General features: G+C 43.8%; 2 protein-coding genes across 2 annotated transcripts in view; both read right to left on the minus strand.

The window, feature by feature from the left end:
* Window positions 1-19,541, minus strand: part of LOC308393807 (uncharacterized protein) — an 810,936-nt gene that overhangs the window by 499,736 nt on the left and 291,659 nt on the right. Inside the window, exon 15 of the mRNA XM_080877817.1 lies at window positions 17,894-18,070. Coding sequence (XP_080733943.1) covers window positions 17,894-18,070 — 177 coding nt within the window. The remainder of the gene's footprint in view (window positions 1-17,893; window positions 18,071-19,541) is intronic.
* Window positions 9,055-14,702, minus strand: LOC308399982 (ribonuclease inhibitor-like; the record flags this gene model as incomplete). Its single annotated transcript, XM_080887440.1, has 3 exons — window positions 9,055-9,460; window positions 10,136-10,309; window positions 14,524-14,702. Coding segments are annotated over 3 exons (363 nt in total), but the record flags the coding sequence as incomplete, so codon positions are not given.

The raw sequence follows: 19,541 nt of genomic DNA on the forward strand, positions 1-19,541 counted from the left end.
GTCGATGTAGCTTGATTGTACAAAATTATTTTTCTACGTTATTAACAAAACAGAGCAGAGACTGATGCTGCTCCTGTCTGACCCCCTTATGTCTGCCACATGTGTATTCTGACTTCATATCATCACTGCTCCCTCCCTCCTCCACTCTCCATCCTACACCGCCTTTGTTATTTAACACCGACCCCCCCAAACTGATAATCAGACAAATTCCCAAACAGCTGACTTCACTGTGTCGACACCGTTCCTGACTATTTCTGACCTCAGTTCAGCTCTGCTATTATCCTCACATTAAGGGTTCGTTCACCTGCCTGCAGATGATCTGTGAGCTCGTCGGTTGTAAATTAAACTCTAAGCACACTGAGGGTAACCGGGAGGCGTTCAGGGCCTGCAGTGCAGAGCTGCAACATGAAAAAAAGGGATGGGGGCTCAGATCTCCTGAACAGGGTAGAAACAACACGGTGGGTTTGTGCTGTTTGTGATTCCTGCTCCGTCACTCTGGTGGAGACGACTGCAGCTCAGCAGCGCTCCCTGCTGATCCTCTGATGAAGATGTCAACAGTATGTAAACTGAGCTGATGTGCTGCTGTTTGAGCCCACGTGGTAGCGTACGTCCAGTATGGGAGAACTTAGTCACCGGTGCTGTCTTTGCTTGTGCTCTAGCTTTAGCCTGTTTGATTGTTTGTTTTCTATTTTATTACTGCCTAAAAGGGGAGGTGGGGGAAACACATGCCTGACTTCTCCTGTCAGAGGTTTTGTAAGCTCAGTGGAAGGGAAACGTGCACAATGTAAATCATAAAACAACTGAGTGGGGCTGTGCTGCAGGTGGATCAGTGCTGTGGACAGTAGCTGTGGAAAAGAGACTGGACAAAGACTCTCAGCCTTAAATACAGGACAGAGGATGATCCGATCATCTTTCAGCTAACAGTGTCGAGCAGAAGGACGGCCGGCTGATGCGTCCGTACGAACCCTTTTGTACTCACTCCTGTGTATAAGGAGGTGGCGAGGGGTTGTGTAGTTAACCTCAGTGATAGGTTTGTAGCATAAACCTATTCGTTGGAACGTTAAGGACAATTTAATTACATAGCAAAGCAAGACACGAGTAGGCAAAGTTCTTCATGTTTCCCGTGCACGGGAGAGAACCGGACAAACGCCGTTCCTTCGCTTCACCCCAGTTGCTCTCGTCCGCTCCCCCGTAACACTGCTCTTTTATTGAGGTTACATGAATATACATATGACGTTCATTAACATATGACGTCTACATACAAACAAAGAGTACGTTGCCTGTGCGTGTGTGTGTGCGTGCGTGCGTGTGTGTGTGTGTGTGTGTGTGTGTGGTGGGGGGGGGGTCAGAGTGTGACCCCATAAAGACTTCCCTAAACCTGCTGGTCTGGAAGTCCAGCAGTTCATCTAAACAAAAGGCACTTAGCCTAAATCAGATATAGATACATTTATCCTAAATGAACAGAGGGAGTGACTTTAAGTCTGATTTCAGACTATGTCAGTATTAGTTAAGCCAAGAGTCGGCAAAAGCTTTATGGCCCGGAAAGTTCTAATTCCCACAACATATTGTTGGATTAGTAAGCAAAACTTTTCTGTGATGAAGATTTTTGGGGTCGTTGTTTTAGTGATGGGTTCATTCTGTCAGTTAGGTTTGGCTTGTTTTCTTATTTCAATAGAGGGAGTTTTACTAAACATGGACATGTCCAGGAGCGGCTCATTATTTCTGTAACAGTGCACTTAGAGAAAACTGTCAGGTGTCGCCCCCTTTGGTGATGATGTTTTGTGCTCTGATGAGCTAATAATCAGCTCTCTTTTCCTCCTTCTTTGTTCTAAGCAGGCCTGCAAGATTGAATTAACAGCGCTGTAAAACATTGTTGTGAGAGCAAATATAAGGTGAGCTTTTCCAGATTACAATGGGCTGAGGGAAAGGTCACCTGTGGGAACCTGCCAGTTCCTGTCTAAAAGGATTGCAGCGAGTCAATCCAGTCCAAGATCATAAAGAACTCTTTTTCTAAAAACAAAAGAAAGAACAAATAAATGAGCTCATATTGATGAGGGTGGAGACTCTGATGCTTTGTGCGTGAGGCTCCACTTGTCTGCTGTGCAGCCGTGACAAAGACTGGACCAGCGTTAGGATGAGTAGATGTTGACAAACAATTCATGACGCCGGTAAGAAAAGGGTGGATGCTTTGCTTTGCTTTTGGCAGGAGCACAAGAGAGAGAGGGAGACCGAAAGGTTCACATGAGAGTGGAGCTGCAGACTCCACCCTTGGGCGGCTAATTTTGGGTTGCTGATGTTTGCTTTAAGAAAATGTTGTTTTATTGACTGGGTTTAGATGATGGTGTCACATTATATTGTTGGGAAAATGCCAAATGCTGAAGGGGAGAAAATGTTTGATATTACTGATGTTACCATTAACCAAAGCAGGCCACTGTAGAAGTCAATGACATTTTATAGAAGGAAAACAGAACCAAAGCCAAATGTAGGAGTTATATAGGGGATTGGTGGACTTGTCACATTCCAAATCCAGTTATGGAACAACAAACACTGGTCCAAGGGAAAGGGCAGGTGATACGAGGTGGTGCTGGAGGGAAACGAGCAAAGTAAAGACAGCAAACCTATTTTGGTTCGATTTGATAAAGTCAGATTAAAAGAAGTACCATGACACTCAGAGGATCAACGTGAAACTAAAACATACGCACATTTTGTATGAAGCACATGACTGATAACTGTTGTGTTTTAAGTTTAGTTTCTTATAGCACAGAGTGGATCACAGTGAGGGAAGGACAGGGGGGGAACTGAGTTTAAATGTGAAGTTGATGCTAATATACAGGTTTTGTTTCTAGGTCGTTCTGGGGATGCAGGCTCTGGGTGGAGCCAGGAGCTGAAAAGATCGAACATGATAATTAAACTGATTTTATTATTTAAACACAGGTTTGCAGGCCCGGAGCAAATATACTCGAGAGGAGAATCGCTGAGGTTTCCTTAGAAATGATCTGATGAACCTTTTTCTTTTAATTTTCTAGTTGTGGTTTTGTTTGACACATGAAGATGTGTCAAAAGGGGGAGTTTTAGGTCTAATTTGAAACAATGGATTATATGATCGATGATGCAGTTCTACACTGCAATCATCGAGTCCATCCTCACCTCCTCCATCACCGTGTGGTACGCTGGAGCCACTATCAGGGACAAACAGAGACTGCAGCATGTTGTGCGCTCTGCTGAGAAGGTGATTGGCTGCAGACTCCCATCTCTGCAGGACCTGTACGCCTCCAGGACACTGGGGCGTGCAGCTCGGATCTCAGCTGACCCTTCTCACCCTGGACACAGTCTGTTTGACCTGCTCCCCTCAGGCAGGAGGCTCCGGTCCATTCGCACCAGAACCTCTCGCCATAAGAACAGTTTCTTCCCCTCTGCTGTTGGACACATGAACAATAACCGTATGACTGTTCCCACCACTACCACGTGACCCTACGCTGTGTTCACTGCATCATTCCATGTTTGGCCCTGATCACCACCTGCACTCATGTATATATCTATCTACTTAGCACTTTTAATCCTTATTTTTATTTTTATTTAAGTGTTATATGACAGTATGTTTGCACTGAAGCACCGCAGCAATTTCCTAATGTTGTAAACCTGCTCAACATTTGGCAATAAAACCGTTTTTGATTCTGATTACTGTCAGCATTTTAATCGCTAGTTTAAAGGCTGCAGCTGTTGCTCTAACATAAATGTAACAGGCCTCAGTGCTGGTTCTAATAGTCTGAGCTGCTTCCAGCTTTATTTGTGAAGAGCACAGCAGCTTACAAAACACGTAGCTAGCTCGTACAGCTGCGACGTTAAACTTTCATGAGCTAAGATGACCTTAAAATAACGGGGCTACGTGTGGTGATGCTAGCGTTAGCCACGTTAGCGCGTTAACTTCACAGGTGGTCAGACTGAGTAAACAGGCACTAAGTCAGAGGTTGGGCTCTCCGTTTCGCTGCAGGATCCCTTCATTCATGCAATTTATGCAGTTTATTAAAGTGCAATTGGAAAAAGGATTTTGAAATGCAGTTTTTAAAAGCATTTCAAAAATCAGTTTATTAAATGGGAATTCAAAAATGAATTTACAAATGCAGAATTTATTCTATAATTCATTACTTAAGCACAGAATTCTTTATTTCGATGCGCGTGGCTCTTGTGGTCCTCCATACAGGAGTGAGAACGTGTTGGCATTTGGGTCCTCCTTCCCCTCATCATAGTCTGCCACGCAGGCCGTGACAGAAAAGCCCACTAAAAGAACGCCCACCAGACCAAAGCAATGGTTTTGACTTGATCAGCATTAACCCCGCCCCCTGACTTTGATGGGTGAAGCTGACAAATAAAATGTATTTATGAACAGCGATGCAGGGCCAGGAGTAGCAACGTGAATTAAATAAATACATCATTAAATAATTCATTAAATGTGTCAGTAAAATAATCAAAATAGAAAACAAACCAATAATTGATTAAATATGTAATTAACTAATTTGAATTGTATATAAACAAATATTGAAAAATTTTAAATGAAATTAATGGATAATTCATTATTAATATATATCTTTAATTGATTATGTAGATTTTTTTAATTAATTACTGAAATAGTTCATTCATTAGTGATGCATTTATTTAATGCAACCATAAAATTATTGCTAGTTTAAGTAAAATCAATTTAAGACATCAATATTAAAGGTTAACTTATGATAATGAATACATGCAACTATAACTGATGACATAAAAATGAGGATTTCTTAAGCTGAAGCCAAAGTGCTGACTCATTTGTCATGTTACTCTCAAATGTTTTCCCTAATAACAAGAACATAATTACACTTTAGCCACAAGAGGGCAGCAGCATTAATATAAGTCACATGTATATAAAGGTACAGTGATTATATTACAGTGATTTTGACAAAAACAAAACAGTTGATGGCAGTGTGTTTTTCCATGACAGAATAATTACGCACACCCCACTTTGCAGTTATTTATTTGTAAAAAATGTTTGGAATCATGTATGATTTCCGTTCCACTTTGTGTTGGTCTTTCACGTGGAATTCCAATAAAACTGATTCATGTTTGTGCTGTAATGTGACAAAATGTGGGAAAGTTCAAGGGGGCCAACACTCGGACCGGCGGCCGCCTCGGGTCTCTGCTCCTCCTGCCTCCCCTTTCCCTCATCCACCTGCTGCCTCTGTGGAAGCTCCGCCATAGCCACCACCAAACAACTGAGTTATTTCTACACATCGACCAGCATCCGGCCAATCCACCACCTTCCATCGTTTATACCGTTACAAAAAAAAAAAAATCATAAAAAAACATCATTGGCCCAGAAAAACGAAAAATCATCATCGGTATGCCCGATGGCCAGTCCAGCTATGGTCGTGCCATCAGTTAACCCTTCGCTTGCCAGCTGTGACACGCGTGCCCAGGGTTGCCGACCCCTGCTCTAAAGCATCTGATTTGGATTCCAGGGCCCTGTTTCAGGAAGCCGGTTTAGTGGAAAAACTGAGTAAGTATACCCTGAGTTAACGAAAACTCCGGGTTTTCGGTTTCACAAAGCGAGTTCAGATGAAGCCTCAGTGAGTCACTATGACGACACACTCCGTGAAGCTAACCTGCCCCCTAGCAGGTTTACTACAACTAACCCTGACTGTCTCCGCCCCTTTGTCGGAAACCTGACAGTAGGAAGTGTCAGACATGGCGTGCCCCTTCCTTGAAGAGCCAGTAGATCGTGAAGCACAAATTCTCCGCAGAGCTCTCCGCTGGGAGAGAGTGATTAGAGCGCGTTTGGACATTTTATCATTTCCTGATGATTTTCTGTGCGAACGTTACCGGTTCTCAGCACAATCTATAAGTTATTTGAATAACATCCTCAGGCCATATATTACGCATGTGACACATCGCGGACATGCTCTCAGTTCATTACATATTATTTGTATTGCACTTCGGTTTTTTGCAAACGGGAGCTTTCTGTATAATATTGGTGACGCTGAGCACGTTTCCAAGGCTACCATCTGTCGGGCAGTCAGGAATGTTACAGTTGCACTGAAACGTCTCCTGTACTCGTTTGTGGTGTTCCCCGGTCATAGACCCACAAGATTTATCAAAGAGGGATGCCACAAAATTGCAGGTATCAGGATGACCAAAACTTAATTCATGATGTGGTGATACTTGAACTACTACTTAAATTTTACATTTATTCTCACGGTTCCCAGGCGTGATTGGCTGTATAGATGGCACTCACATTCCAGTCATTGCTCCTTCAGTAAATGAAGGAGACTATGTGAACAGGAAGTCTTTCCACAGCATTAATGTGCAGGTACATAGTTCCCTGTAGCATTTCAAACTAACAAATTATTTCATTATAGTAATGGATGCTAATTTGTGTTCTCTGCACTGTGAAGATCATATGTGATGCTGCCAACATTATCACAAATGTGGAAGCCAAGTGGCCAGGCTCTGTCCATGACTCACAAATATTCCGTGAATGTACACTGAGCACAAAATTTGGACATGGTGAGTTGAGAATACTGTAAAATATATAAAGACCAATTGCTTCAGAAGTGTATCCTTCTGTCTTAGGAGAGTTCACTGGCTACTTGCTTGGTGATAGGGGGTATCCATGTTTACCCTATTTGCTTACCCCTTACTCTGACCCTGAACCGGGCCCACAGCAGCGATATAATCTGGCTAATTGCAGGACAAGAGCCAGAATTGAAATGACTATCGGAATGCTTAAGGCCCGGTTCCAGTGCCTGCAAAGACTCAGGGTCACCCCAGAAAGGGCATGTGACATTATTGTGGCATGTGTGATTCTTCACAACATTGCCACAATTAGAGGAGAACACTGTCCTTCTGAACCAAACATCAGCAGTGATCCAAACCATGAACATCCTGACCCTCCCACGGACATACAAGATGGAAGCGCAGTCAGAGACACCATATGTCACAATCATTTCTTTTGACCCATCACCTCAACATGTTGAAAGAAGAATAAACAGATTTTTTGTTCAACTGGCTTTATTGGTCGCCTGTGTTTCCTGTACACAAAGTATTAAAAGATGTAAACCTCATAAAGTGTCTCTGTTGCTTCCTCCTCTGTAACAGCTGTCAATGTTTCTTCATTATTTTCCTGTAGTAAAGAAATAGACAACATTGCTGTTCTACTGTAAACTCATATAATCTGTGGAGTATTACTCACAACTGCATGTTGGTCTGGCTCAACAGGAGGCTGCACCAGATGCAGTACACCACCACCATCAACTGATAGAATATGAGGTTTATACAGGTCACTTATAACTTACAAGGGACCAAATGGCAATTAACAAACATACCAATCACCTTACACTTCATTGTCATTATGCTCTCAAAGACAACCAAGACTGAGGGAAGGCAAAATCAGTCGGAAAATAACTTCACTACAAAATAATCCATTATGGTAAAGAGTTTATCAAATGAATGTGTCGCACTGCAAAGGTGACTGTGAAGAAAGGATGTATGCACATCATGTATTATTTTGGATTTACCCCTTATGTAGGCACTTGTGTCTTGCGGGGTTATTGCCTCAGAGGATGTCCCCGCAGAGATGCCTTCGGCCACAGGGCGCCCACTGTTTTGGCTGAGGGCCAACTGCTCAGCCTCTGTGAGTGGTGGTGGTGGAGGACCCCCACCTGTTTTTCGGGCCTCCGCTTTTTTTCTGTTGGCTATAACGGGTCACATTTGAGCATACAGAGTAAGCAAATATGTACTTGTAATGTGCTCAGATAATTTCAATAAGTGCTTACAGAAAGAAAATTAATGTAGCCTCTAACTGCAATTGATTTACATGGGACAAACAGACCAAGCACTATGGCTCATAATACAATTACACCTCACCTGTTTGGACTATATTTTTATATTTCATTTTTACTTGCTGCCAGGAACGTTTGGGGCCTGTTGGGTTGCACCTGCGCTCACATCACATCACAAAATAAAATGTATAAAATAACAAATAAAATAACATATGATAAAATAACGTGTTAAATGGGTGGAAATCCCTAGATCAATGTTTAAATTAACACTCACGCATTGACTCTGTCGGCTATGTTTTGCCATGCATGCTCCCTTTATTTTGCAGCTGTGGCTGTGTTACTTTTTTCCGCGGAATTTGCATGTTATCGGCATATGCTGCCATCAGAATTTCGGCCTCAAGCGCTGTGAAATACATTGACCGCGCCTTCTTTCCCTCCGTCTCCATGGTGACTCGCTTAATCTGTGCTCCGCTTATCAGGGCTTTATGTATCCTCGTCCGCGCGCTTCACTTGGGGTTAAAGCAACTCCGCGTTGACTGAACTAATTGTTATCAGCCTTTCTGAAACGGAATATTCCGAGTTGGACAGTTCGGGGTTACTCAACCCTGCGTATCGTTTTTCACTCTGAGTTTTCTAAACCGGCTTCCTGAAACAGGGCCCTGAGATCAAATATATTTTCCTTTGGCTTTGTTTTCTTCCCATTTGTGGCTTTAATGCAGTGTTACATCCTGTTTGTTTGCTTCCATCTGTATACATGTCCAGATTCACTGTTATGTTTCTATTCTTACATTGCTGTGTGATCACTGTTCCCTCTGCTGACTGATGTGACCTTTTGTATCTCACACTGATACTTGTCATATTTGTATCTGCGCCTAAAAGATAAAAAGTTTTCCACGCTAAAACACAGCTCCACCTCCTGCAGTTCTCCCTCTGAACCACTAGATGTCTCTGTTATCTAAATGAAGACGTGCAGCACAGCAACCACAGCAGCGCTCAGATCACACGTGTCCTGTTATTATGTATAAAAGCATGAAACAGGTGAGACAGGTGGGATCAATATTAATGTTGTGGAAATATATGAAAAAGCAACAGAAGAGAAAACATTTTGTGTTTCTAGAAAGATCTTTCAGCTCACAGCTGCTCACAGACTGTATTTACAAGTGACAAACTGCAACTCTACAGTACATCTACAGTATATATCAAATATATTCTGTATTCAAATCTATTGAGTGATGTTTGAAAGTCTTTCCAGGTGAGTTTGATCCAGGAGGGTCTGAAGCCAGAGTCAGACAGAGACTGTGCAGAGACTGTAGAAGGACAGAGCAGCAGCAGAGCAGTCCAGATACACTGATGATCCTCTGTCAGATCCAGAGGGACACACAGGGATGATGCTGGACTCTACATTGTGTCTGACAGTGGAGCTGTTCTCAGAGCAGTTCACTCTGCAGCACTGACAGTCATCTGCACTTCTTCTCATTCCTCTGTCAGTCACTGCTGGATGAAGCTCTCCTCTCCACCTCCCAGTAACATGGCCCAGTCAGAGCGTCTCTACACACAAGCTGCTGCTGCTTCAACCTCTCTGGATCATCAGGACACAGCTCCTCCTCTCTCAGCACACACACCGTCCTGTTTACCATCATCAGCTCCACCTGCAGAGAGAAGAAGGAAGAGCAGAGGAGATAAACGAGTGTTTCCAGAGACTCTTCATCAGCTGTCAGTCAGTGATGCAGCACATCCAGTATAAAGAGCAGCAGGGACTTCAGTGCTGGGACTGTACTAGGACTCATTGTTGCTTCACTTTTTCTAATCTTTGGATTTTTATTGAAGTTGATGAAAATGTTTTTCCCTCCTAGTTTGAGTTTGGACTTTCATTCATTAGAAGAACCTTGGTGTGTCCACTCTGAGCTCTGTAGGAACCCCAACAACAAGCCCAACAATCCAGATGGACGGTTCCAGCTGTTAACTGGAGGAATTCCATCCAAACATCTGCTCTCACTAAATTCTTCCTCACCTACAGACTGTGTTCTTCACTGCTTTAAACTTGGAAATGAATGCAGTCATTGGTCTGCGTGCTGCTTTGTTCAGAGAGCTGATTGGCTGTTGACAGCGTTTGATCAGAGCGTGTCAGCCGTTACCATGGTGACCATAAAGGTCAGAAACAGGAAGTGTTTGTGTCCAATCCTGAAGCCTGTCACCATTCTCCTCTCACAGCTTCACTGAGAAGCTGCAGCTTTACAGGAAACACTGGATCTTTGTTTCATACTGACTGTGTTTAGTACAATACTGCTGACAGCACCACCCACTCACTCCATCACTCTACTGACCTCAGAGTCTCCAGTCTGTAGTCTGGACTCTGCTGAAGGTCAGACAGCTGCTTCACATCTGGATACTTCAGGTTGTTTCCGTACAGGTCCAGCTGTCTCAGATGGGAGGGGTTGGACTTCAGTGCTGCTGCCAGATAATCACAGCTGATCTCTGACAGACCACAGTCCCACAATCTGTATAAAGAATGAAAGATGTAAGTTTATTAGACAAAGTGTGAGCTTGAAATCATTCAGTGTTTCATCATCTGTTCAGAGCTGAAGAAGGTTCAGAATGTAGAAGTTTAGAAAATGGAAACTCCAAACAGCTGAAGCCAACAGGAAGCAGCTTCAAACAGGAAACTGTGCAGAGTTTCAGACTATATGTCCTGATGCAGCCAGTTGGATTTTGGAGATTTGAATCTCTGTTCTGTGACTAAGTCCTTGAATCATTTCTTCCAGTTGGTCCAACAAGACAGACTAAGTGTTGGACATGTGTTGTGGCTCCATTAGGGGAGCTTCTAAATGTGATGTGATGGCCCCTCTGGGTCTGTCAGGTCACAGCACTGAAGAGAGCTCAAACTGGGCACACAGTTGTTCCAGTCTGGACCAAAGACTCTATACTGGGACTGAGGGACTGCTTTGACTGCACCCACTGGGACTTTTTAAAGTGTTACACCCCGGCCTAGGCAACCGGAGTGCAACACGAAAAGAGTAAAAATAAAGGAAAAAAAACACACGAGAAAAAACTAATACGGGCTTCCACAAAAATAATCCCAAAACGAGATTTAAAGCAAGAAACGACATTTATTTACATCACCAAACACAAGACGTCAAACTATTTACAACGGGGGGAAGATCGCGACCATGACATACAGAAACACAGGGCTTAAATACATAGAAGGAGCAATTAGGGAATGGACCACAGGAGGGAAACACAGCTGGGGCAAATTAGACCTGACGAGACAAGGAAACGTAAACTGAACACTAAGATAACACAGACTTTCAAAGTAAAACAGGAAACACATAACAGTCACGCCAAAACAAAACTCCTAAAACAATACACTGCCAACGCCGAACCGTAACATACGCCCCCACCCAAAAAAAACAAACATTTAAAACAACCCCAACGAAAAATGTTTGTTCCATGTCCAGCCCATACGGCACCGGCCGCCGTCCCGCAGGCGACGCTGATGGCTGGACGGATCCTCCAGTGGAAACGGAAAACTGGAGCGGGCCCTCGGATCCTCCAGCGAAGACAGACGAGCAGCTCACTAGCCGCAAACACGGACACGCAGCCCACCAGCTGCAAACACGGACACGCAGCCCACCAGCTGCAAACACGGACACGCAGCCCACCAGCTGCAAACACGGACACGCAGCCCACCAGCTGCAAACACGGACACGCAGCCCACCAGCTGCAAACACGGACACGCAGCCCACCAGCTGCAAACACGGACACGCAGCCCACCAGCTGCAGAAGGCTGGAGCGGTCCCTCGGATCCTCCAGCGAAGACAAACGAGCAGCTCACTAGCCGCAAACACGGACACGCAGCCCACCAGCTGCAAACACGGACACGCAGCCCACCAGCTGCAAACACGGACACGCAGCCCACCAGCTGCAAACACGGACACGCAGCCCACCAGCTGCAGAAGGCTGGAGCGGTCCCTCGGATCCTCCAGCGAAGACAAACGAGCAGCTCACTAGCCGCAAACACGGACACGCAGCCCACCAGCTGCAAACACGGACACGCAGCCCACCAGCTGCAAACACGGACACGCAGCCCACCAGCTGCAGAAGGCTGGAGCGGTTCCCCGGACCCTCCAGCGAAGGCGGATGAAGGCTGGAGCAGTCCCTCGGACCCTCCAGCAGACGACGAAGGCTGGGGCGGTCCCTCGGACCCTCCAGCGAAGGCGGATGAAGGCTGGACCGGCCCTCGGACCCTCCAGCGAAGACAGACGACTGAAGCGGTCCCTCCCTCGGACCCTCCAGCGAAGGCGGATGAAGGCTGGACCGGCCCTCGGACCCTCCAGCGAAGACAGACGGCTGAAGCGGTCCCTCCCTCGGACCCTCCAGCGGGTGGACGAGCCCCCATATGTTACACCCCGGCCTAGGCAACCGGAGTGCAACACGAAAAGAGTAAAAATAAAGGAAAAAACACACGAGAAAAAACTAATACGGGCTTCCACAAAAATAATCCCAAAACGAGATTTAAAGCAAGAAACGACATTTATTTACATCACCAAACACAAGACGTCAAACTATTTACAACGGGGGGAAGATCGCGACCATGACATATAGAAACACAGGGCTTAAATACATAGAAGGAGCAATTAGGGAATGGACCACAGGAGGGAAACACAGCTGGGGCAAATTAGACCTGACGAGACAAGGAAACGTAAACTGAACACTAAGATAACACAGACTTTCAAAGTAAAACAGGAAACACATAACAGTCACGCCAAAACAAAACTCCTAAAACAATACACTGCCAACGCCGAACCGTAACAAAAGGCTCATGTTCTCACTTAGATCATCGATTTCTACTTACATTTCTTTCTGGGAAAAATGGGGATTACTTTGGAAACAGGAAGTATTTTCCCCAATAAGCAGCCCTGGATTAGTAAATCACTCCAACATGTTCTCAGGCAGAAGAAGCTGTCTTGTTATGAGGAAGAGAAGAAAAAGATTGAGGCACAGAAACTTGTTGAAAGAGAGATAAAGCAGCTAAAATCAGGTGTAAAAGTAAAGCAGAGGATGAGCTGAATAAAGGACACTCAAGGCTGGCTTGGAAAGGAATGAAGTCCATGGTGGGGATGCAGAACAAGGAGCAAAGATGAATGTGATGCTGAATCAGCAGAAGACTTGGACTCATTTGATTCCAGCTTTGATATCATTGATTTCAATGAAGAGCTTTGTGATTGTAGCAAAGGGCTGGTAGCTCTGAGAGTCCCACTGATGAGGTGTTTGTGTGGAAATCTCTTAGTGGGACCAAAGAGAGAAAAAGCCCTGGTCCTGATGCTGTGGGAGGGAAATGATTGAAGTGTGCTGTGAGGAACTGACTGGGAGATTTTCACACATTTTCCAGTCCTCCTTGGAACAACAGGAAGTTCCCAGCATATGGAAACAAAGGTTAAGTGTCCTATGGCACTCAGTGATGATGGTGCTGTGGCCCCACCACCTCCACCTCTTTGTAAAGGAACTAACTGTAATCTGAAGCTTCAAATGGGACTAAGACTTCCTCCACTAGGTGGCAGTGTCTGATGAGAAAGTGTTAGTGGAGCTGGCCTGGAGTCAGAAACAGGAAGATGCAGGATTTGGGCTGAAATGGGGAAAAGTGGTTCGCACTAGTGCCTTAAAGCAAGAAGGTTGTAGGTTGAAGCTTGTTGGCCTTTCTGTGGAGGTTGGATGTTCTCCCACAGTCCAATGAAATGCTGCTTAGGTTCATTGGTGCTTCTAAATTGGCTGTAGGTGTGGATGTGAGAGAGTGCTTCTCTGTCTCTCTCTGTTGGCCCTGTGATGGACTGCTCACCTGTGCAGGTGGACCACGCCTCTTGCCCTATGACAGCTAGGGCACAGGCTGCAGCCCTGTGAGCCTAAGCTGAATAAACAGTTAGCAAAAATGATCCATAGATGGCCTGAAACCCCCCAGTTAGCAGTTTGGTAGATAGCTATGACATGCTAATCCCATCCAGCAGCTGTATTCTACCTGTAAGCTGATCCCTGCTGAGCCAAAGCACTTTTTCATATACAAATTACAACCTTTAATAGAAACCTATTGGTCAGCATCTTATTAGCCTGCTGTTAGCTTCATTCCACAGAAAACTGAGAGAAACTAACAGAGTTGATAAAGAATAAAGAGAAATGTGCTGATTTAAAGCCTTTGAAGTGCTTCAGATGATCTCTGTCCACTTCTGTCCACTCATTCATTCATGTAAGCTTTCTAATGCAGCTTTGATCTTCACAGTCTGCTTCATGAAACTCATTCTAACCCTGAATGTCAGAGTGTTCCTCCTTCTCTTTCCCATCATTCATGCTGGCAGTGGAGGAGATTTGGATGTTGGACTGTGTTTTGGATGATGTGTGTATGTTTGTGTTGGACTGCTGTCTGTAAAGCAAACGCACATTTTGCTTTGGATTTCAGTGTCAGACAGACTTTAAGGTGGAATGAAGACTTGGAGAGTTTCACAGTGAATTATCCAGTGGAGGATTTTTCTTCTTCTTTGAAGGTTTGAAATGTGAACATTGTTCTGCTGCAGTCAATGGACTAAACCAGAGAAGAAGAAAACAGACTTTACCATGAAGATCCTCAGTGTGGATCAGTATAATATCAGCCTGATGTCTGCAGTTTAGTGTCAGCACAACTTTCACATCATATTCATCTCAGCACAACTAAAACATGCTGACTGACCTCAGAGTTTCAAGTCCACATCCTGGACTCTCCAGGAAACCACACAGATGCTTCACTCCTGAATCCTGCAGCTTGTTGTTGTAGCTCAGGTCCAGCTGTCTCAGATGGGAGGGGTTGGACTTCAGTGCTGCTGCCAGATAATCACAGCTGATCTCTGACAAACCACAGCCCCACAATCTGTATAAAGAATGAAAGATGTAAGTTTATTAGACAAAGTGTGAGCTTGAAATCATTCAGTGTTTCATCATCTGTTCAGAGCTGAAGAAGGTTCAGAATGTAGAAGTTTAGAAAATGGAAACTCCAAACAGCTGACAGAGTTCATACGCCTTTGTCAGGGTCAAATTCAAGCAAGACCATGTGAAAATTAAAACACATCATCCTAGGTGAACTTAAACACCTTTGTTCCCCTTTTGTTAAGACATAGAAAAGTACACCACACAAAAATACTGCAAAAGGAAACGGTCGCCTTATATACATAGTGTATAAACTCAAAATGCACATTTCACTTCAAATTAAGATTAAGGCTTTGAACAGATCACATAGTTCAGTTCAACATATAAGACTTTAAGAATGCACAAGCATCTACTTAAAATCTATTTAATTTATCATCCATGATATTATTTTGTACAATTCCAATGTATTTTGTTCATCTCCCTTAAATAAACAGGCAGTCTTAAAGTATGAAATATTCATATACAAACACATATAAATGTGTGTACTGTCTCAGTGGCTGATAGTACCCCACAGGCCTCAGTGTGAGCTTGAAGACATTTATAATGTTTAAGTAGTTTAATGTGCAGGTGCTGACGATAAACACATTTTGAATGAAAGCCGGGGAACTTTGGTAGCACAGAAACAAGTGGCTATTCTTTGTGACTATATGGATCACTCACAATACCATTATTTCACACAAAGGCACCAAATTAATACTCAAAAAAGCTGCAGCAATACACACAAATATAAACAGTACTTGGTGACAACTTTGCTTTTAGCCTTTAACCCTTCTTGACTACTTTTGATGTGGCCTCTATATTTTACCTTTAAAAACAGTTTATCTTGCCAATCTGTTATTTTCTCATTTTGACCAACTGTATCAGCACAATTTATCTAAATTCAGACAAAATTTAAAATACAAGTAGAAAGTGATATTTTGACTGTAAAAACCACACACATGTTTAACGAATCATCTTCATAACTTGAAATGCAAATAGAGATTGTACACTTTTAAAAATACGCACACGTTTTGCAAACAACAAAGTTATATGGTACTATTTACCAAAAAATGCAGCCAAGGCTCAGACGTTTTTCATATAATCATTTCAAACTATTTACAGAACAATCAGGTGTCAAACAATAGTTTGTGTCACTCTAACACATATGAGAACAGCACAGGGATAAACCTGCAGGTCTGACAGCAGGTGTGTCACTCAGCGTTTACACTGCAATCTGCCTTTGTTGGCTTTAAGGCAGCAACTGTGACAATCACTAGTAGAACTGACACACAAAACAAAACAACAGCTACACACTAAATACACAAGACAACAAACTAACTTGAGACCAAACACGGTAAACGTCACAAATCTCTCACGTATCAAAACTCTCTCTCTCTTTCGCTCACTCGCTCTCTCTTGCCGGTCACTCCTAAAACTTCCCCCTTTTGCTAAACAACCAAATGTCATGTTTCCATATCATTTTTGATTGGTCGACATGGTACATTTTCCCACCTATAGGGCTTTGGAGCGTGATGTCACGGGAGATGGGCCATGCCCCCTTCCGCCATGACAGTAGGCCAGCCAAAGGATACCATTTCAGCTATGGATCGTACGTGTTGTGTTGTCGGTTGCAACGTTAGATCACACGATCGTGAAGGCAAGAAGCTGGATAACGGGCTCTCTTTTCATCGTTTTCCATCCTGGAGGCAACGTGAGGGATCCCATGTATCCGATATTACTAAACAAAGACGTCAGGCTTGGATTGCAGCGGTGAGACGAGCGGATATCGAGTTCTCTGCAATCCCCAGCTTTTTGTTGGTTTGCTCACAGCATTTTCTTTCCGGTGAGTTCTAAATTAATTCATATCACTCTTGAAAGGCTTTTAGTGTTATTTTCAATGTGCTGAGGTCATAGATAATGAGATAAAACATGCTAATGTGTGATGCTGCAGAACCACATCATGTCGACTGAGTAGCTTATGATTTGGCATTATTGCAGGCAAACCAGCATATGAAATGGATGTAACAAATCCAGACTGGGAACCAACACTGCACATGGGGCATGACGACATACCTGTATCAGACTCGGACCGGCACTCAAGGCGTACGCAACGGAAGCGAAAAAGAGCACCCATCGGAGGTAAACAACCCCCCCCCCCTCTAAAAACATACTAAATTGCTATCACTGTACACTAATCCGCACATAACTTCCAGATGAATCACACACCTGTCATTGGAATATTGGTGTACATTTACCTTATGTCTAATTTTATCTTACAGGCTTTCGTTATGCAGCTGCAGAGTCTGAAGGTGTGCCCCGTGCAGAAGTGATTGATGAAGATCTGACAGAAGACCAACAGCAAAATCACAATGTCATGGAGGCAGTGGACAGCAGTTGTGTTGGACAAGTGGAGGTTGAGGTAGCAGCTGCAAATGTGGATATACTGAAGAAATGTAAACCTTTTAAAATGATGACAGATTACAAACTCTCAGCTGTGTCTGTAATCAAACCTCTGTAACTTTGCTTCACTTCAGCAGCATCAGCTCATGTTCACATGTTGATTCATGGTTTGCTTCAGTTTTTGATGGACTGCAGAATATTTTGAAGGTTATCTGCTATAAAAAGCCAGAACAGGAAAATCTGCTTCATGTGTTTCTGTTTGATCCTCAGTGACTTTGACACAAAGGCCTCTGCTGTGATGATCACACCTCTGATCAAGTCTCACAGTGTCAGCTTTGTTTTTATACATATGGATATGTGCTGATAAATGATCAGAATTATAATATTTCCCACTGTCTGCTGTGTGCCGTGACCTTTGACCTGCTAAAGACAGTCAGCTGTGGATTATTCATTGTTGTGTCTGATACTTAGAACTGTGAGGAAGAACACTACACAGTTAATCAGGGTCCCCTCTCTCTGAATCAGGAAAGGTGGGCAGGCCGCGTGTGGGCCGCGGGCCATACGTTGAGTCTCACTGTTTGAAATGTGAACATTGTTCTGCTGCAGTCAATGGACTAAACCAGAGAAGAAGAAAACAGACTTTACCATGAAGATCCTCAGTGTGGATCAGTATAATATCAGCCTGATGTCTGCAGTTTAGTGTCAGCACAACTTTCACATCATATTCATCTCAGCACAACTAAAACATGCTGACTGACCTCAGAGTTTCAAGTCCACATCCTGGACTCTCCAGGAAACCACACAGATGCTTCACTCCTGAATCCTGCAGCTTGTTGTTCAGGTTCAGGTCCAGCTGTCTCAGATGGGAGGGGTTGGACTTCAGTGCTGCTGCCAGATAATCACAGCTGATCTCTGACAAACCACAGCCCCACAATCTGTATAAAGAATGAAAGATGTAAGTTTATTAGACAAAGTGTGAGCTTGAAATCATTCAGTGTTTCATCATCTGTTCAGAGCTGAAGAAGGTTCAGAATGTAGAAGTTTAGAAAATGGAAACTCCAAACAGCTGAAGCCAACAGGAAGCAGCTTCAAACAAACACAACAAGAGAAAAAACTCTGAATGTTTCACAGTAAAGTCGTACATTTCTCATAAAAACAGGACAAAGACTTGAAAAAGTCGTGTTTTTCCTTCCAGGAACCACAAGGCTTCACTTTTAAAGGTGAAGTGTGAAAGAAATGGACATATTTGAAGTCCAACACCTTTTTCCAGTCACATTATTAAAGCAGACAAACTACAAGCTCATTTTCATTCCAACAAGTCATCTTCTGACCTGGACTAACAACACTGGTCTCTATGTGCAGCTGGCTGTGAGACCAGTGCTCAGGGAGCGTCTACAAAGTGCAACACTGAAAGAACATCACACACTCATTTGCTTCCATCGTCCAACCTGAAGAGGAAACAGAGACGCCTCCCCTTCAAAGTAAAAGCTGCTCCTTTTGGACACAGTATCAAAGAAAGTCTACAGTATAACATAGAAAAGACAGAACAAAGTTTTGGTTGTTTTTAAATTGTGCAGAAATGAAACTACACTAAGCTCAATTATGTGACAGACATTTCATCCCATGTCAGTTTGGCCTCATCCTGGGCCGGATTATCCAGCACACACTCTGACCACAGGCCCAGGGGCCACGCACAGCTGGGCTCCATCCAAGAGACAGCAAACAAACCAACACAATAATAAAAAGCACCATGTGATCTTCTTACATCTTCAAGACAAACATAGGAAAAACATGAGCATATTTGTTTCCTGATAAAATGATGTGACAGGTAGAACAGAGTAAAGTGGTGGTGTTACAGCCTTTCTCCCCTCTGCTGCCGAGGCTGTTAGTCTCTCCCAAACTCAGCTACAGGACTTCCAAATGAATGAAAGCAGCAGAAGTGGCTTTACAAATGAAAGAGGAAGAGGAGAAGAAGAGGAGAGGGAGGCCACCCTGACCATCACTCCAGCTGAAAACATCACACTTCCATTAAAGTTGGTGAGGAAATGTTGAGCAGGATGAGCTGCTGGCTAATCTGGAGGCTGTAGCAGCAGCTCACAGTCACAGTGGATTTCCACTCATGAAAAAGCTCTGGCTGCTTCATTTCTCATCTCATATCAGAGACTTTAATGCTTCACTGAAGCTGTACTGTGATGCTTCCATATCCCAGTGAGGCCTCCATAATGATTTCAGCTGTTCTGTACACACACTGTGTGCCCTGTATGGCTCAAAGTCTCTGCAGCCTGTTTTTATCTGCTATCATCAGATCTTCATCATCCTCATTCACATCCCTCACACACTCTACAGCCTCATCAGCACTGACTTCATCTTCACTGACTGATGGAGCACAACATGAACCTGTGGAGG

The sequence above is a fragment of the Rhamphochromis sp. 'chilingali' genome (assembly GCF_963969265.1).
Source record: "Rhamphochromis sp. 'chilingali' genome assembly, chromosome: 1".
Lineage (NCBI taxonomy): Eukaryota > Metazoa > Chordata > Actinopteri > Cichliformes > Cichlidae > Rhamphochromis > Rhamphochromis sp. 'chilingali'.